At 32.9% G+C, this 21149-nt stretch overlaps 1 protein-coding gene across 3 annotated transcripts; it reads right to left on the bottom strand.

Moving 5' to 3' along the window:
- Nucleotides 1-3323: 3323 nt before the first annotated feature.
- On the bottom strand, nt 3324-21148 carry LOC143044309 (uncharacterized). 3 transcript variants are annotated; one of them, XM_076216262.1, is made up of 7 exons: nt 21122-21148; nt 20704-20837; nt 18227-18294; nt 9957-10028; nt 6400-6483; nt 5377-5555; nt 3324-3927 (listed from the first exon to the last, which is right to left on the bottom strand). In XM_076216262.1, the coding sequence occupies exons 2-7, from the start codon at nt 20783-20785 to the stop codon at nt 3408-3410; spliced, it is 1005 nt and encodes a 334-aa protein (XP_076072377.1). In that variant the 5' UTR covers nt 20786-20837; nt 21122-21148; the 3' UTR covers nt 3324-3407. The 3 variants fall into 3 exon arrangements, with proteins under 3 accessions (XP_076072377.1, XP_076072375.1, XP_076072376.1); XM_076216261.1 differs by lacking the exons at nt 3324-3927; nt 5377-5555; nt 6400-6483; ... (1 more) ...; nt 20704-20837; nt 21122-21148 and adding exons at nt 10565-12028; nt 13139-13240; nt 14134-14269; ... (1 more) ...; nt 17081-17376; nt 19324-20697; XM_076216260.1 differs by lacking the exons at nt 20704-20837; nt 21122-21148 and adding an exon at nt 19324-20697.
- Nucleotide 21149: the final 1 nt, after the last annotated feature.

Raw genomic sequence — 21149 nt, 5'->3', positions numbered from 1 at the left:
CGCGCAACTTTGATGCGCACCCTATATCGCATACCCTTTATCTCACCCCTACTTTTTTTTTTTGCTTAAGAAAAATTTTCCTCAAAAAGGTCAATTTTTTGAATGACGACATTGTTTGGTATGTGACGTCACGAATGTCAAGTTTTCATATTGTATGCGACATCACAAACGTCAAGTTTTCATATTTTTTGGCACACTAAACATGCTAAATGCAACTATAAAAATACAAAACACACAAATAAATACAATAATAAACAAAATATTATTAAAACAACAGCACACAAAATGTAAGGTACCCATGGTGCTTCGGATAAGTAATTGAGCAGTTCTTTTAAGGCCTTTGAAACAAGACAAAAGTAGAACTGAAGGTAACCCAGTGCTATGGATCAGAAAACAGTTCATATAATATAATACTCGTCTGTTGAAATATATGATAAAGCGTATTTACTACTAAACATATAAAATAAATTATTATCAGTTGTTTTCTGTCATGTCTGTGTAAACTTTGTGTGTTCAATCAGGAACCAATTAAGGTTCATTATAAGGAATTGAAAAATATGGCTGTGTTTACACCTCAAAAGTTACTATGAGTACAGACAAACTGCAACGTCTAGGAAAAATTTAAGGCATGGCAGGAACTAGATATATACTAGTATATAAGTTAAATATAGTATACGTTTCAGAAAATTAAAAACTTACTTGGATTTTTATGTGCAGTTTTTTTCCAGTCTGTAGAAGATAGCAAAATAAACAAACATCTGAGTTTCATTTGATACAGTCAACTCATTTACAAAGTTTAAATCACTTGGGGGCCAGGTGAGCTAAAAAAACCATAAATAAAAACAAAAATTGTCTTCATATCAAATTGTTTTCACGGAAAGTGTCTTGCAAGAAGCAAGTTCTCTTCACTCTCTGATGTCGTCCCTGCATGTTTTTCGTGATCCATGTTTCTATCTTACTTTTAGTTTTCAGAGTGGATGGTCTATTGTTTGTACTTCTGTGTCCCGGGGTTTGTCTTTTGTTCATTTATTGTCCTTCTTTATGACTATAGCTATAGTCTGGGTGTTGATTTTTGTCGAGTCTTCGACTTTAGTTGAAAAAGCGAGACTAAGCGATCCTACATTCCGTCGTCATCGTCGGTGGCGTCCACAAATATTCACTCTGTGATTAAAGTTTTTGAAATTTTAATAACTTTCTTAAACTATACTGAATTTCTACCAAACTTGGACAGAAGCTTGTTTATGATCATAAGAAAGTATCCAGAAGAATATTTTGTAAAAATAAAATTCCATTTTTTCCGTATTTTACTTATAAATGGACTTTGTTTTTCTGCGAGGAAACATTACATTCACTCTGTGGTTAAAGTTTTAAAAATTTTAATAACTTTCATAAACTATCCTTGATTTGTACCAAACTTGGACAGAAGCTTGTTTATGATCATAAGATAGTATCAAGAAGAATATTTTGTAAAAATAAATTTCCACTTTTCCGTATTTTACTTATAAATGGACTTAGTTTTTCTGTGAGGAAACATTACATTCACTCTGTGGTTAAAGTTTTTAAAATTTTAATAACTTTCATAAACTATCCTTGATTTGTACCAAACTTGGACAGAAGCTGGTTTATGATCATAAGATAGTATCAAGAAGAATATTTTGTAAAATAAATTTCCACTTTTCCGTATTTTACTTATAAATGGACTTAATTTTTTGCCAGAAACAAAACATTCACTCTGTGGTTTAAGTTTTTAAAATTTTTATAATGTTCTTAAACTATCCTGGATTTCTACCAAACTTAGACAGAAGCACAACATTTATTAGATTCATAAACTATCCTGGATTTTTTACCAAACTTGGAAGCTTCTTTCCATCAAAAGACAGTATCGAGAGGGAAATTTTTTATTGATGTTTTCCTCATTTTGTTGAGTCTGCGATTAACAGCAAAAGTAGGCGAGACACTGGGTTTCGCGGAACCCTTACGAATTTTTATTTGTAAACGTGTGGTTTTGCAATGTTGCATGTCCACCGATGTCCAGACATTGTGCTAGAAAATATTTGAAGAAATACGATGCTACTGGACACAGAAAAAAATGGTCATTTCTGCATGGCGTTGGCCGCGTCAGTTCATACCCCAAATTGATGTCATGATTGCGGCCAAGTGTGGATAAATTTGGGCTAGTGGTTTCAGAGAAGATTTTTGTAAAATTTTACAGACTACGACGGATTATAAACCACGACGAACGCCAAGTGATGAGAAAAGCTCACTTGGCCATTTGGGCCATTTAAGCTAAAAATGGCTACAGAAGGGGTCATAAACCTTACTGATTTAAGGAAAATGATGAATGCCTTCTGTGTGTTGTATAAAATGTGAGTTTATATATTACATGTAGTGATGCTGGGGGGGTGTATTTTGAGGTGTAAAAAGCTCCACGTGGACATTAGTCATTAAAAAATTATCATATCGGATACACATACATGTATAAATCATTGTCATATGAAAATATATGAACAGCCGACTGATCTTTGAAATGTTATAGTTTATTCCCTGCATCTAAAAAGTATAGCTCAGACGATCGTCTAGTCTTCTTTTAAATTGTCTTCAGTTAAAATTCGCAGATAAATTACTTCCATGTTGTCAATCGCCGATCCAATCATGACACTTATTTGATTGCATCCAAAGGGAAATAACTGGAAATGGTATTACAATGTTCTAAAAGATAGCTAGCGGAACCGATCTTAAATTGCGACAAGTTTTAGCTTTCTAAAAAAGTATAGACTGCTTTGCTCTACACTAATTTAAGGTTATATGTGTGCATGTGGTTGTTAAATTAGTATTGGAAATGTGGTATTTTTAGATATTGATTGATATTAAATGGCTGTACTTTAAGAGTGTGCGTTTTACACCCATGCTTTTGCAATGGCCACTCAAAAGATATATAATCTTCTACATTTTAAAAAATACTTACATTGTATTTTCTGAATTTCATCTTCAAGTTGAGATCTTGCATTGGTCAACAGTAAACATTTGGAGCAGTAATTCTGATGTTGATGGTCACATTTTTCTTGAAGCAGAACATTTCCTGGATTGCTCAATGCATACTTGATACAATGGGTTTGGCATGAATTAGACATAGTTACATGGAACTTGTACTCTGTTTTTAAATATAACTTGAAATTTGCCAAGGCTGTTTTGAGGGATGAAAGTACTGTGTTATTTGATCCCAACCTTTAGAGTTTCTGTCATTCTGATAAGATTTTCAATTGCAAAAGTGCCATCAGTAGTAATATTATCAAGTCCACATAAATTAGACTGTTTTGCTGCTGAACAAGTAGTCAAAATTTTGAAAAGAGTACTGTCTGACAGAGGAGTAAAATCAGCTTCTGTGCATACTGTCTTGTACATATGTATCAGTGCAGAATGACAAGTTCTTCGTAAACTTGGGGTATATTTATGACATCTCCATTATCAAAATGCAAGTCCTTATTTCCAAAGGAACAAATTTGTATAAAATTAGGATCCAGAAAAAATGCCATTGCATGCTCTAGTTTTTCCTTATCCATCTTATCTCTGTAGTTTGGGGTCTTTTCAGTTTGTATTGTCCCAACACCAAAGCGTGTTGCATGGCTTCTACTCTGGTCAACTTTCCATTTTGACATTCCAGGTTTTAATTCTAGCAGCTGTGATTTACTGTTTAATGATGTGGTTGATATTATTGAAAGTAATTGCATTTTTAATGCATTACTGTCAGCTTCATCATATAATCTCAGTATCAAATTCAATAATTCATCTTTGCTCTCATTTTGCTTGTCAACAGCATTATTATTACAGATGTCTTCCACGAGTAGATCAAGAAGTTTTGATGACTGTCCATGTGCAATATGGTCAAGCACTGTACAAACTGCTTCTGAGGCTTTTCTTCTTACATACCTGCGATTGAAATTAAAAAGGAGTTAGTATTACAAAATAAATGGGAATGGGTCTATGAGACACAGATGATGCCCCTGCTTGCATATTGTATGCATAACTCAGGAACAGCTAAAAAAAAATTGTAATCTATATTTTGTGGTACTAAGCATTGTGTATTCATAACATTTGGTTGAGGCAAATTTTAGTTAACTCAGAGAACAGGTAAAAAAAACCTGTTTTTCCATTTGTAAAGGGGCATAAGTCTAGATTAATATAAGTGACATGACCAAAATTCAATCTTGATCTGTATTTTGTGGTAATAAGCATTTTGTATAAGTTTCATAGCATGTGCGATTTGGTTGAGACAAAATAAAGTTCAAGAATGGATACGAGAATTTAGCAATTTTTGAATTTGTAAAGGGGCATAACTCTAGAACAGTTAAAGTGACACCACCTAAATTCAAACTTGATCTTGCATTGATAAGCATCGTGTATAAGTGTCATACCATTTAGTTGAGGCATTCAAAAGTTTTAGAACGGAAATCAACTTAGACAAGGGTGTAACCTAATGCCCTTCTTTTTGAGTTATTGTCGAAAATTGGAAAACTACCCACAATTTCATGAATAAAATCCCACAACTCCATGAACTCAGCAACCTTAAATTTAAAATTAATAAAAATGAAAAGGGAGACAACATTAATAAATTTAAACAATTAACCAAAGTTTCATGAAAACTGCTCAAACATTTTTGAGTTATTGTACTAAAAGTGGAAAATCCCACGTTTTGTAATGAATAATAACAAGGCAATGTAAAATAGAAAGTTAATAAAAATGGAAAAGGGAGCTGACGTCAATAGATATAAACGATTTACCAAAGTGTTATGCAAATTGGTTTAAGTAATTTTGACATGTTGATGACAGATGGACAACAGTATACCATATTATTGCATAGCAATATAATATTTCTCACAAAAAGTAACCAAAAGTTAGCGTGCAATAAACGTCAAAATTCATGACATCATCAACGACAAAATCTTAGTTTAAACCAATTTTTACTTCCAAATATCATATTGCTATACAATAAAAGGGTTATTGCATGAATATTGGTGAATATTGTCCCTCGCAAGCTCGTGTAATATAAAATTCTACTCGGGGCAATATTCCCCAATATTCATGCAATAACCCTATAATACTTCACGTAAACAGGCATATACAAATAAAAAGAACTGTCCTTGGACAGATGAGAAAATTATAGATCTTCTTTGCCCTGTTCAAGTAAAAATAATTCAGGACTGTGTGTATAGTTATTTTCCATTAAAAAAACTGTTGTTATATTTGTTTATTTAATCCTTGGCTATTGCTCTGTATGAAATTTAAATATAATATATGCAGTCAATGATTATATGATTTATATGCCATGAATTGTTTCTATAATGACCTCTCTGTTGTTTAAAAACTCTTAAAAAATACCTCTTAGTACTATCTTGTACACATTCCAATGGCTGTTGAAGTATGTATTTGATAGGACTCATGTTTCCACTACTTAGATTTTGAAGTGGCTCATTCAAAACATGTATTCCGCTGTTGAGATGCTTTTGACCATCTGAAGTTAGGCTCCAACTGGATTCTTGTGACAATGATGGTTCAGACTGAAAAACAAATGTTTACAATTTTGCTTTCTATCAAATTTTGACAACTGTTAACCATTTCAAATACTAAGAAATAAAACATTTTAATGGACATAATAGTTGTTGGTACATATGAAGGGACAGGTTTTAAAATATTCAAATCAAGTTGAACTCCATGAAATATTTATGTGCCTGCTGTAGGCCAGGAACATTTATATTTTTTTAGTGTTCCTCATTGTTTAATTATGAAACCAAAACTTTTTTTAAAGCTTTTATGATGAACAATTTTTTAATCGAATCTCTTATCAGATTTCATCAAATTTTTTAAGAGCATTATCAGACTTAAGAATTATTTTTTAATTTTGTGGCAATAGGGCCTAGCTGGCAATGATTGATCACATTTTCTTTGAACCTCAGTGGTCATTAAGTCCACTCACATTTAAACCAGCCTTGCAGTAGTTTATTAAATAATAATTTGTATAAAACCTTCAATGCGGCTTCATTGGTCGTGTGGTCCAATTATTAATAAAAAAAAAATTTAAGGGTCCCTGGAAACCAGTGTCTCGCCTACTTTTGCTGTAACCACAGAGTGAATATTTGTAGATGTCACCGCCGCCGCTGTAATGTAGGATCGCTCAGTCTCGCTTTTTTGACTGAAGTCGAAGGCTCATTAAGAATCCCAGATCCTGTCTTATTTTACTTGATGTTGACTGTGTAGACTGTGTAGTATTCTTTTTTTTTTTTATATTCTTATATATTCAATGTTTTAATTTGTTTTTTGTCTCATGGACATTTTTTCCCCACTACAATATTGAAATGTAAATAACATTTTCACCAAACTTGGGTATGGGAACACTATATTTACCTGTGATGATACTTCATACAGTCCTGGTGTATCAAAACAACTGACAATTTCTCTGCGTGGTCTTTTCAATACAGGCTCTTCATTCTGATAAAATTCAATGTTTGCATTCATGAAATTAAGAAAATCCCTAAACATTAGACATACATCATTATTGATTGAATCAGCTAGAATATTAAGCAAGCTTGCTGGGGCAAGCTGATGAAGTGTATAAATAATAAAATGTCATTATAATTTTGGTGGCAATAAGTCTATTTTTTTGTTGAAAAAACAAGTGAAACTGCGAGCTACTGCTCACTGATGATACCCCCGCCGCAAGTGGATAATATTAATAGTGTAAAAATATGCAAGTGTTCGGTAAACAGGAAGTTGTCGAGTGATAAATCTGAAAACGCATCACACGGTATAGCTGACTTATATAAATCCTGAAACCAAATTTCAGAAATCCTTGTATTGTAGTTCCTGAGAAAAATGTGACGAAAATTTTCAACTTGGCTGTCATGTGTAAAATCATACAAGTGTTCGGTAAACAGGAAGTTGTCTAGTGATGAATCTGAAAACACATCACACGGTATGGCTGACATATTTAAATGACAGAAAGGGTCGATGTGTAGTTCCTGAGAAAAATGTGACGAAAATTTTCAACTTGGCTATCATGTGTAAAATCATACAAGTGTTCGGTAAACAGGAAGTTGTCAAGTGATCAATCTGAAAACGCATCACACGGTATAGCTGACTTAGATAATCCTTGTATTGTATTGTAGTTCCTGAGAAAAATGTGACGAAAATTTTGAACTTGGCTATCATGTGTAAAATCATACAAGTGTTCGGTAAACAGGAAGTTGTCAAGTGATGAATCTGAAAACGCATCACACGGTATGGCTGACATATATAAATGTTGATACCAAATTACAGAAAGGGTGGATGTGTAGTTCCTGAGAAAAATGTGACGAAAATTTTCAACTTGGCTATCATGTGTAAAATCATACAAGTGTTCGGTAAACAGGAAGTTATCAAGTGATCAATCTGAAAACGCATCACACGGTATAGCTGACTTAGATAAACCCTGAAACCAAATTTCAGAAATCCTTGTATTGTATTGTAGTTCCTGAGAAAAATGTGACGAAAATTTTCAACTTGGCTATCATGTGTAAAATCATACAAGTGTTCGGTAAACAGGAAGTTGTCAAGTGATGAATCTGAAAACGCATCACACGGTATGGCTGACATATATAAATGTTGATACCAAATTACAGAAAGGGTGGATGTGTAGTTCCTGAGAAAAATGTGACGAAAGTTTCATGGGACGGACTGACGGACGGACAGACAGAGGTAAAACAGTATACCCCCCCCTTTTTTAAAGCGGGGGTATAAAAAAACAGTTTGCAAAACTACTTTTAATCATACAAAATATTGTGATAGTTACTAAGCTGTATATATATATATATATATACGGTATGTATGTATGCTGCTGTACTATTACGTACATAGTATTGGGTTTACACATTGATATCGTAAAATATCAGCCGTTAGCCACATTGAATGTGAACCTTTTTAGTGATTGAGTGCAGCAACAAATTAATAATCAAAGTACTGAAGTACTGAACATTGGATGACCCAAGTTCTTGTGGATTGTCAAAAAAGTACTTGTCTTAGAAAAAAAATCACATCTCTATTCCTGAGAGTGAGTCTCTCGTGCGTGGATGATAAAAGCCACTTTACGCTGGCGTATTGGGGAGCAGCCATGTGTGTGTACAAATATATATATATATATAATTTCAATTTTTCTAATAGAATGGATTTGGGTAGGCATTTGTATCTTCCTGCAAAAAATCTGTAATCATCCATGCAGAGTTATAGTTCCTTGAGATTGCAAAGATACTTACATTCTTAAGATACTCTTCTGCATGCATGTACATAGATATTAATGTTTTTTTACTTTATAGCAAGCGGTAATGAATGTTTGTTTGCACTTGATGATGTTAAAGCTGTGATATTAATAGAATTTCGGAGCAACTGAGCAGACGACTATAGGAAGGAGGATAAATGACATCATTGCCTAATATTTTCGAAGATTATTGACCTGTAAATGTTTACTTTTGACATAATTAAAGAACCTTAGTGAGCACGCTCACATACCCCACGTCCCCACATTGTCATTGGAGAAATTAAATAAGTGTAAGAAAAAAAAAATTGTATAAGAAAAAATATTGAATAATAATTTCCTGTCAATATATATGCACATCAACATAGTATGTCCTTATTATCTACAAAATTTCATGAAATTCTGTTGTGTGGTTTCAGAGGAGTTGAGATGACAAACTGTTGCAGAAGTATATTGAAGCAAATAAGTTCAAAGGGGCGTAACTCCTAGAAAAAAAAATTGAATCGTAATTTCCTGTTGATATGCACATCTACATAGTATGTCCTTATTATCTACAAATGTTCATGAAATTCTGTTGTGTGGTTTCAGAGGAGTTGAGATGACAAACTGTTGAAGTAGTACCTTAAAGCAAATAAGTTCAAAGAGATGTAACTCGTAGAAAAAAAATTGAATCGTAATTTCCTGTCGATATGCACATCTACATAGTATGTCCTTATTATCTTAAAAGGTTTCATGAAATTCTGTTGTGTAGTTTCAGAGGAGTTGCGATGACAAACTGTTGCAGTAGTACAATAAAGTAAATAAGTTCAAAGGGGGGTAACTCCTAGAAAAAAAATTGAATCGTAATTTCCTGATGATATGCACATCTACATAGTATGTCCTTATTATCTAAAAAGGTTTCGTGAAATTCTGTTGTGTAGTTTCAGAGGAGTTGCGATGACAAACTGTTGCAGTAGTACATTAAGCAAATAAGTTCAAAGGGGCGTAACTCTTATAAAAACAAGAATGTGTCCTCAGTACACGAATGCCCCACTCGCACTATCATTTTTCTATGTTCAGTGGACCGTGAAATTGGGGTAAAATCTCTAATTTGGCATTAAAATTAGAAAGATCATATCATAGGGAACATGTGTACCAAGTTTGAAGTCGATTGGACTTCAACTTCATCAAAAACTACCTCGACCAAAAACTTTAACCTGAAGCGGGACAGACGGACGAACGAACGGACGGACGAACGGACGCACAGACCAGAAAACATAATGCCCCTCTACTATCGTAGGTGGGGCATAAAAATTGAATCGCAATTTCCTGTCGATATGCACAACTACATAGTATGTCCTTTTCATCTGAAAAGGTTTCGTGAAATTCTGTTGTGTGGTTTGAGAGGAGTTGCGATGACAAGAAACAGGACTGACGGACGGACTGACGGGTCAAAAACATTATACCCTCCGCAACGGTATAATAAATTATGACTAGGAGGAAAAGTTGTCTCATTGGGACTTATACCATATCAGTCATCTTCTCATATCTACATGAATATACATGTAATCATGATAATAAAAAAGTTTTAAGTGCATCATCTACAAAAAGTTTGAAATAAATTTGTTTGTAGACCAGAGAAGTTTTACATATTTTGGCAACATAGTATAGTGTGTACAATAATGAAGGTTTATACCTTTAATAAGCTATCTGGCTTGAAGTCTTTATTTTCTTCTACAGGATCTGCTCTACTTGGTGCTACAAATATCTGAAAAATAAAATAGAAAAAATATTCTTCAAGGCCTTACAAACATTGAAAATAACTAGAAAAACAAGAATATGTCCATAGATCACATGAGCCCCAATTGCACTATCAATTACTATGTTCAGTGGACAAATTGGCATTGAGATTAAAATATCATATCTTAGGCAAGATTGGTACTAAATTTTAAGTTGATTAAATGTACTTTATCAAAAACTTCTTTGACCTGAAACTGTAACCTGAAGACAGACAAACAGACCAATGGACAGACAGATGAACGGACAGACAAAAAAAATATAATGCCCTTTGTCAGGGCATAAAAACCTACAATCATAAAATATTTGAAGAAATGTTTACATTAAATCAATATCATAACAAGCTGATCACTAAAATCAATATATCCGTCTAATGTGCAACTCCTTTTGACAATGTTTGACAGGTCTCAGAATAACTTTTGTTCATTGTTAAAATGTAATACATGTACATGTTACTTACATGTATACTAGTCCTGACATTATATCTTATTGTCATGAAAAAAGCATGATTTTATAAACATGTAATGTAAAACTGGTCCCGGGTTAGAAGTAAGGTTGGGATCCTGCTAACATTTTTAATTTTGACTCATTCTGAAGTTATGTGCCTGTCCCAAGTCAGGAGCCTGTAATTAAGTGGTTGATATATGTTGCTGTGTAACATATATTGGTTTTCCTTAAAAAAAGAAATTTTACCCTAATTATAGGCCCTTATTTTTCTAGTATGAATGGTTTTACATTTGTGATTTCACGGCTTTTTATATCTGACTTTGCTGTATGGGACACGGGGGGTCTCAACATGGGATTTTGGGTACAGGTGTGCAGCTGGGATTTTAAAAACACCCCCCCATTCATATATTGAATAATTGTGAAATCCCTACCTATACATATATTTCACAGCGAAATCATAACCCATTCATATATTTATCAGCTCAAATAGTACCTATATGCATATACAATCTTATTATACATCAAAAACACTTTTCAATTATACAATACACTTTAATTTATATGAAACATTGAACTTTTCAAACAATAACAAGTAAAAACACTGTTTTGAAGGTGCAATAGAACAAACAATATGACTTCACAGCTGGTTATAATTATGAGCCAAAAACACGCAGTTTTGAGGAAATAAACCTGTATTTAATGCATTTTTTTTGCTCTATGAGCAATCAGTTGAAAAGTTAAGCAAATTCTGCACAATTTTTTGAAAAATTTAATTTAACAAACAGTAATAGAAGTTCCGTGTTGAAGGCCGTACTTTGACCTATAACTGTTAACTTTTTATACATTGTGACTTGCATGGAGAGTTGTCTCATTGACACTCATACCACATCTTCTAATTTATAAGTAATAGAAAACTCTTTGGTGGTTTTGCACCTATGTAATGTAGTGGATTTGTTTCTGTATCCTTGAACTTCGGCGATTGTCCGATTCAGAATGTGACGGGATAACAACTTCAGCAAATCTCCCGTCAAAGTCCTGAAATGCATGTTGATGTGAAACTGATCTCTTCTGTCCTGTAGCTCTACCTTCTTTTGTTTTACCATGGTTTGTGTTCATTAACTTTTCGACTGATTGCTCAATAACAGATAATTCTTCTGCAGAAAGAATTAATACACCAGATTGAAATGTTAAATTGACATGGCATATGATATCAGAGGCTGTTATTGAGACTATTTCAAATATGTTAATCTTGTACGTGTCTTCACTTATCCTCTCGTACTTTGAAAATGTAATTTGTAAGTCGTTTAAAAAGTCTGCCGAAAAAGAAACCTTATCTTTATGTCCAACTGCCTTTTGTTTTTAGCTACAATTGTTCTTTGCATCCTTTGGATGCGTCCAATTTGAAAAGTCTTTGCTGTCCTATCAACATAGGCGAAGTCCTCAAAAAGATTAATGCTGTTGTCTGTTCCTAATTGTGCCGATTTGGCCATATTTGGTAAGGCAGCCTGTCGTACACGCACTAACCTGTAACAAATATAAATCGTCAATTTTCGAAATTAAATCCATTTTTGGAGGCTTTTTTTAAGTTTCAAATGCACTTAAAATTTGCCTAAATTAAATATTTCATAAATATTTAAAAAACTAGTTTTCCTATGCATGTAGGAATTCATAAGCATGATGCCATGAAAGAGGGTTTATACACTGGGTTTATACATAAAAAAACATTGGCCTTCTTTTACTTTAGGGATCCCAACCCATAAAGAACTCTACAAAACTATTCTTAACCTCAAACCTCAAACCTTGCCGTAACCCATACTTAAACCTAACACTAGCCCTAACCCTAACCTAAAACAACCCCTAACCTAACCATAACCACGAATGCTCCTTAACTCTAAAGTATAGGGACCCTTAAAGTAAAAGAAGGCCAAAACATTAGATATGCTATGTTGCCAATGACCAAATGAGACACCTCTCCGTCCAAGACCCAAGTTATTTAATGTATGCAATTATAGGTCAGAGCATGACCTTCAATGTTTCGGTTGTCATGATTCTCACAAATCAAATCAAGACAGCCCCAAGCATCGCTTTACTCTGTACTATTGATTAAAATAAACCACAGTTCACCTCCTTGGTCTCTACCCGCCTTTATTCATATGTTTTGCATTGCGACCACAGGAAAATGTTATTATAAATTTGTAAGTCATTTCCGTATGTATTTTAAAAACAAATCGATTATTCCATTGTTTTTTTTTAAAAGGTGTATGCATCAATGACCCACTGCAAGGACCCCTCATCAATCTTTTTGTAGGCAGCTGACATTTTTGCCGGCATCGTGCTATTTTGCCGGCTATGATTAAAATTTCTTATTTTTCCGCTTTGTCAGTTCTTTGTGTATAACGACTTATACATTGTATATGAGTGAATTTGTAAAATTATTTTTTAAATTCTAAGACAATCTGCATTGGTTTTGTTTTTGATTTTTCTTAAAAGGAAGATTGCTTTAGAAATATGCTATTTTGCCTGCTATAATTAGATATTTTGATAAATAGCCACTGCCTTTTTGTATGGCTTATATCTAAGGGCATGAAAGATATCTGACAAAAATTAATGTATCTGTAAGAATTAACTGCATACCTGTCTTTTGATAAATTTGGGTCTTCATTTAGAAGTTTTACAAGAGTTGTCTTATGTTGGATGCCATGTTCTGGAACCAGAAGTGTTGCGTCTATTCTTTGTCTAAAAAATATTAATTGTCTCTGAAATTCCATTGAATTAAGTGATCTTTTGTACATCTTTCATTAATAGTTGTCATGGTTGTATTCAGTAAAAGTATGTGAAGAATCTTATCATAATTCCCATGCTTAACTATAACATTTATATAATATAAAGATGTTTTTACTTATTGGGTTTGTTTTTTGTGCATATAGCACTGGCTAGCAACACACATTTTCGGGTACTGATGGGGGTGATTCAAGCATAGAATCACACCTGGCAATAATTTGATTGGTTGATTCTGAGTCCTTTGATAACGTTGTGCGAGCCTCATGTAACTTCTTTTAATGTCTTATTTCCTCAGTGTTTGTTACAGTAAAGGTTATCTTTCTTCTTAATTAATTCAGCGTACTCAAACATAAATAAATATAAGCAACAGTAGTATACCGCTGTTCACAAAGTCATAATACGATAAAAAGTGAACAATCCGTGAAACACACCACAACCGAGGGAAACAACCAACCACAAGAAAACAGCAAACACATAATTACACAAAGCCTAACACCAAAACACAGAAACGGACTGTCTGATTTACAGTTGCCAATTCATGACTTGGCACAGGACATTATTCCGGAAAATAATGGTCGATTTAACCTGGTTTTATGGCCAGTCAAACCTCCCGCATGTATGGCAAGTGTAAAAAATAACACATACATCACACCACTGTAGACTAAAAAACAGACATATCAGTAACATTCACCACAAAGAACAACTGTGACATAGATAAATAATGCGTACATTACATGTCATCATGTGTACAGGTTTTATGAGAGAGAGAAAATGCATGTCCCATGACACGGTAAATCACTATCGCCTTAGAATTCCTGAATATATATATATTAAATATATTAAATTACCGTTTCTGTAAAGAGCTCGGTATACTGTCATCAATATTAAAGCTATTCTGGTCAGAGTGTTCTTCAAAATTGTCGATTGCTACATCTATACATTCATGCATTTCCATGAATTCTGAACTTGTTGGTTCAAAAATGTCTGAAATATATTGATAAAGGTTACATTAGATACAAGTAAAAAAAATCATCTCTGTTTTATATTAAGAAGCTTTGATTTTTGGATAAAACAATACATTTGTAGTTGTGTTTGCTTTTATTGTTTTAACAAGTATCCAATCAAAAAAATAGAATATCGAATAATATTAAAAAAATGACAATCAACAATGATATTAAGGTGTTGTTCCATGTCACGATTTTTTCTTCTTAGACATTTCCATTTTCGTGAATTTCTAAGACATCTACATTTTGTATTCACATTATGTAATGAATAAACTTGTGCAATTTAAACCTATGCTATAATAGTCTGTTTTTTTTTAAACATTCAATGGAACTGAGGTCGTGTTGACAAATCTCTTGACTAGGGATTTCAAAAAATGTTTTATATTAATAATATATTTTTATATGTTTATTAACTTGTATTTATTCTTTTTGTCAAAAGGCAAGAAATCATTTTAACACCTATGCATAATTAATTCCACAGAACAAACTATTGTTTAAAGAACATGTAGAACTATAAATTATTGTTATTGGAAACAAGTGACTAAAAATTGTTTCATGTATGATGACATATTGATCGCAAAATTTGTCTAAAAATAGTTCGATCTTACAATTTAGAACCTGAAGAATACTTTTAAAAGAATTATGACCATAGTCTGTCATATATACTTTCAGGCACACGTGTTTTCAGGTGCCTTAAGTCAATAGACTGTTTTGAACATAATGTACTTACTCATTGGCGTATATGTAGAGTTCTCATCTTGACTATCATCACTACTATCATGTCTTTCCTGAGTTTCATCCGTAGCAATACATGGATCCAAATCGTCGTCATCGCAATATTCATCAGAATCTGATAATATCTGCCCAACTGCATAAACATTTGCCAAATGTCCCCTTGAACTGGCATGAAATTTAACATTTTGGATTTTCTTTCCAAAATCTCCCAACTTGTAATTTTTGTTGCAAAGAGAGCAAGAAAACATAGATTTTCCATCTTCCTCAACAACTTTAAATTTACAGCTTACATTGAATTTTTCATTTTCTTCTTTCTCTAGTTCACTAATAAGACTCTCCAATCTTGAAATCCCATCATGGAAAATGCTATCATTAACTGCAAAAGAAATAAAATGCATTATTTATAAACACTTAAATAGTAACAATAATGCACGCTGTGTCGTGCTAAGAATACTTCCTCTCTTGATTTAAATGGAAGTATCGGCAGACAGTAGGTCGGTGTCTTTATTATAATCACACTTCATATATACAAAGTTCATGGGACGGACTGACGAACGGAGTCGCTCGCTCGAGTTTTACCATATATTACCAATCAATCGATCTTCACGAAGATCTTATCAATCAAATCATGATTCAAAATAACAATGTAATCAACCATGCATGATCAGGCATCAATCAACCGAGTACATTGTGTAATACGGGCCACATTGCCGTTTTACAGATTGCCAGTCAATCGATCGAGTTTTACCATGTATTACCAATCAATCGATCTTCATAAAGATCTAATCAGTCAAATCTTGATTCAAAATGACCATGTAATCAATCAATCAAGTACACTGTGTAATACGGGCCCCATTGACGTTTTACAGATTGCCGATCAATCAATCGAGTTTTACTATTAATTACCATTCAATCGATCTTCATGAAGATCTAATCAATCAAATCATGATTCAGAGTAATCATTTAATCATGATTAGAAATTTATTTATCAAGTACACTGTAATACGGGCTCCATTTATCTGTGTTACAGATTGCCTATCAATCAATTTACCAAGTACAATGTGTAATACTGGCCCCCATTTATCTGTGTGACAGATTGCCGATCAATCAATAAAAATAATGATTTTTGCAAAATAACCAACCAACTAACCAATGGGGAAAGACCACCACCATCAATTGTTCTCTGAACAATTGGTTGAAAACAATTGGTTATATCATTTTAAATGACTTCATTCTTTTTATTAAAATGAAATCAAGGAATTGTATATTTTTGATATATAATAAGATTCTGCAGTCATTTTCACAAAAAATCTTACGACTACAGTTGATCGTAAGTCATGAACAAGTCAGTATACTTATGATCAATCTTAGTCTTAAGTTTTTTTGTGAAACTGACTTCTGAACACCAGACATGTACAGTCTTATTTTAATCTTTATATTGACAGTCTTTTACACAGTCTTCATCAGATTACGTTACACTTGTCAGACTTTAAAAGGGTCAGTTAATGTTTATATTATGTAAACATAGTTTTTTTAAAAATGGTTTCACATTTCATCAATCTTGCAAAATTTAACCAAATATCACATAAATAAATTAGTTCAAAAGTCTTTTCTTTACAAAACATCATATTTAATGGAAATATTTAAATTGTAATTGATATATTGCCAAGGAGGGGGAGGAGGATTTTGAAAATAAATAACCTGTCCTGGAAAAAGCTGAAAATAAATAGTTGAGCAGCGAAGCCGTGAAAAATAAATAAACTGGTTAAGCATAAAGTGAAAATAAATAACTCATCAGGCAGGATTTTGAAAATTAATAACAGGTTTTGAAAATAAATAACTTGTCCTGGCAAAAGCTGAAAATAAACAGTTACGCGGCGAAAAATAAATAACGTTGGATTGGCATAAAGTGAAAACAAATAACTCATCCGAAACAAAAACTCCTGCCCCCCCCCCTCCAGAATATCAAAAGGTCGTCCCCTAAACGTGAAACGTTGTTTATTATGGACGAACAAATAAAAATACAACACTTGGTTGAAATTAAGTTTGCACATACCATTTGAAACTTCTTCTACGCAGTTTTCTTCTAAATTCTCGAACCCACTCGTCAGTGATGTTAATCCTACATCACTATGACCACTATGTTCCAAAGTGTCCAATTTGAAATGTTTGTTTGATTCATCTCCCGTTATAGCTTCCTCCTCTTGTTTTCGAATGTGTTTTGCAGCTACACAGTCACAATAATCACATCTTAAAGTTCCAGTAAATTCCTCACATTCATGACAATTTAAACATTTCCCTCTGTCAATGCTTCGTATGTCTTTCATTTTGGCAATCAAATAATGACAAATTCTTTCAACAAATTAAAGTGATTAAGCAAGACACACAATGTCGATGAGAATAGACGCAACAAATTAAGTGCAAATAAATCGATGTGTTACGCAACTCATGTGACGCAACTAGTGCAAAAGGTTCAATATCTACTGGGTAATTTACTGAAGATTATTAATTGTGACAGTGTAATTAAATTTAATCAATATCAAAACTTGTGTAAATAAGTTTCAGCAGATGTGGAAATTTTAATGACAAAGAGTTTGGGAAATTCAGTGAAGATCGTTGCACAACAAACTGAAATTTATGACCCATTGATATATCACAATCGGTCAATTACTACCTATTGATATATTTCCTCGGTAAAATTGCACCCCATTGATATATTTGACGGATCAAAAAAGGGACCCATTCCAGCAGCACATATGTATATACCTTTATATAGGAAGAGACACCCCCCCCCCCCCCCCCCCCCGTGGTATGGGATTTGCTCATTTTTGAAGGTTGCGTTTAGTTCTCTGCAGAATGTCTACAATTTATAACCTTCAGGCCTGTTGTTTTAAATTAAAAAAAAATGTTTTGTGTCAATACAAATAAAATGTTTTGATTGTTTTGGTTTTTTTTGGTATGCATTTACATGTATATATATACACCATATCAGTATTTGGAAATCTGTTCCCCTTGACCAAAAAACCTCTTTTGCTTAAACTTATGAGATAATACAACAATAACTTTTCCATTGTGGTGTCAGATATATTATCTATCATGTCAGACGTTTAAATTTTACTGGAATTTTTGCAGTAATGGCAGATAAATAGTGATAAGGTTTATTGCTTTGATTATATAATACATGTACACATTTAAGTTGTACCTCAAAATTTGGCCAGATAGATTCTTCCATTTCTCTGGTAACAATCTGTCTGCAATTTCTGCACAAACCTATATAAAAAAAAGAAATAATTTTGATACTTGCACTTTCAAGCTAATTTTTGAATTTATAAAAAAAGTACAAATGTGTGTGATAAATTTTAAAATTTTGTACATTTTATTTTAAATTTAATAAGGGTATCATGTCTATGGGCCTAGGGATAATATAATTTTATTACTACAATTGTTTTATTCTGTGAAAAACCAAATCATGCAATGAACAGATTGTCAAGAAATATAAAAATAATGAACATGTATATGGGGAAATCATTGTTGCATTCATAAGTTTTGATTGTTTTCTAAATTTTTTACAGTAACACTTGTATGCAGGGATTGAAGTTTAAATTTTGGCACATTCATAAATGTATGACATGTCACAGAAGACCACATCTTAAATTTTGTCCCAACTGTATATATAGTTCTATTCAAGAAAAGCTGACATTTCAGTAGACCCTGTACCATATTTTTGTCGGTATTACATTGTATTATATCATAAAAAACAACCATTTTTGGAGTAAATGTGTACATGGTGTACACATATGGTTTGAAAGGCACCTAAATTACTCCAAAAATGGTTGGTTTAAATGATATAATACAGACAAAAAATATGGTTCTTCAGACCTTGGAAGTTCTATATTGACAATATATTACTTTCATGTTCAGACTTTAAAAAATTGCATACATGTAGCCACTAGTACTAGCAAGACAAAATGTAAACTTACTTAGATTTTTTTTTAAAAATACATGTTTAGCATAGCTCCCCCCCCCCGCCTGAATATCTGAATAAGTTTATTCAACTTCGATGCCCTGAATATTAATATTTTCTAGAAAACGGACTCAGGGCAAATGTGTTATTAGGGCGAACAGACATGATACAGTTCAGACTGAAAATTAAGATTAATTCACTCTACCCCCACATTTGTCCCACATTACTCTTTAAAAAAATTGTCAGTACTACACTGCAAATTAAGGGCTTGGGTTCTGAAGTTTTATTAAGTTATCAAACAGCCTCCTAATTATCTTTAAACTTGAGATGATTACCTGATCCTATTGGAAGCACAACTCCTCTGGTTCTCAAAAGGTGGTGGCTTATCTGAGGCGTGACTGCCCGGTCGGATTCAGGCTTGGATTTACCCTTGTGGTCAGGATGACCACATAATATGCTGCTCCTCCTCCATTTCATACCGAGAGAATACCTGTGGTTCGGACACCCCAAATATTCTCCCATGACAGAAAATATTCCAGCCCGAAAGCAAATTAAATGTCCCTCATTTAAATTTGTAAATTTTCCCAGTTTGTTAGAAATTAGGTGATTTCTTATATCCTTAATGCATTCCTTTTTCAAAATCACAGCGTTTTCAGCGGGATAGAAGATTGATGTATCACATTTTACATTACTAAAGCATGAGAAACTGCATCTCATCTCAACGTCTGCTTCCATAGTTGTTGATATGGAATATAAACAATAGACCTTTTATGGTTTTCAAGTAAGAGAGCTCCATAATTTTACGGGAAAAGGGAGATAATTTCAGGCAAACTAACAAATTTTCAAATTTCTTTTTCTACACTTTTATTAAAAAAAAACACACTTTTACCATGTTTACATGATAAACATAGAAAAGTTATAAAACTTCAATTTGGTGTATAATTATACTGGGTTCTTAGTTGTTCATCCAAATAAGCATCATTCAATAGTGTGCAATTTACAAAGGAATGATAGGAACAACTAGTGATTTAATATCATTATTTTTATTTGTATTACTATTTGTTGGTGATTTTTTTTGTATATTCTTATCTTTAATACTGCAGTGAAGATATTTATACACAAAAAACTGAGAATTGGAATATTGGATGAATCACTTTTTTTAAGATCTGCCTGGTTCTAAAAATAGCTGTACTTTAAAATATGTTATTAATAAAAGCTTTAATAACTGTCAAATCAGAAAGTAGTAAATATACACTTTAATGCTACATTAGTTTTATGCACTAAATGTGCATATTTTGAATAGTGCTTGAAAGCAAAAGAATTGATAATCTAAATAAATACACTCAAATTGAGCACTAACAACTGATAAGTGGCCTCCAGTGGACAAGTCAAACCATGGAAAAAAAAATTACCTGCCTGCCTGGTTTGTTTACAAAGAGTAGACCCGGGGGAGGGGAAACAGACATTCTTTTAAATGTGGCCTCAATGGTACAGAACATGCATATTATATACATATACATAAAATTGAGAATGGAAATGGGGAATGTGTCAAAGAGACATCAACTTGCCCATAGAGCCAACAACAGTGGAACGCCACCAATGGGTCTTCAATGCAAAGAGAAACTCCAGCATCCTGAGGAGTCCTTCAGCTGTCCCCTAAACAAATATGTATACTAGTTCAGTGATAATGTATACAATTATAGATAAATACTTACGTTGCTTCTGTGAAGGTAAACTTATCAACTCCAAATACTTTTCCCAGAGGATCTTTTTTACAGAACACGATACTAGGGTCATTCTGATTATACAACTGTCTGCTACCAATGTAATCCTTCAGATAACTACAGACCTTCAATTTACACATAAACCAGTTGAAATTAAGAATGCAAGTTTTTATAGTGTCAAAATTGATATGGTAGCATTTTTACAATAACATGTATAATAATAAAAACTTGACATAAATTTCTTCATTTATTATTATGTTTACAGTATTTAAATATGTTGATTGCAATAAAGATAAAATCACTACTGAAAATATGAATAAAAGCTTTAATTATTGTGAAACCTGGTGCTGTGCAGTTTTGGCATTAATAAAATCATGGAAATAATTTCTGAATTCAGAGAAATTTTTACCTCTTTTCTGGTTAACACTTCCCATGAC

Source organism: Mytilus galloprovincialis, chromosome 9 (genome assembly GCF_965363235.1).
Source record: "Mytilus galloprovincialis chromosome 9, xbMytGall1.hap1.1, whole genome shotgun sequence".
NCBI classification, from domain to species: Eukaryota; Metazoa; Mollusca; class Bivalvia; order Mytilida; family Mytilidae; genus Mytilus; species Mytilus galloprovincialis.
Note: the sequence above shows the minus strand (reverse complement) of the source record. Positions and strands in the feature narration are given on the sequence as shown.

Excerpts from the sequence above, each read along its gene's own strand:
- LOC143044309 (XM_076216260.1), bottom strand. The coding sequence starts at position 19,723 with ATGGAAGCAGACGTTGAGATGAGATGCAGTTTCTCATGCTTTAGTAAT. Across the intron at positions 18,295-19,323 it reads TGTGCTTCCAATAGGATCAG|GTTTGTGCAGAAATTGCAGA; the intron begins GTAATCATCTCA and ends TTTTTTATATAG. Across the intron at positions 6,484-9,956 it reads AGCCAGATAGCTTATTAAAG|AATGAAGAGCCTGTATTGAA; the intron begins GTATAAACCTTC and ends GAATTTTATCAG.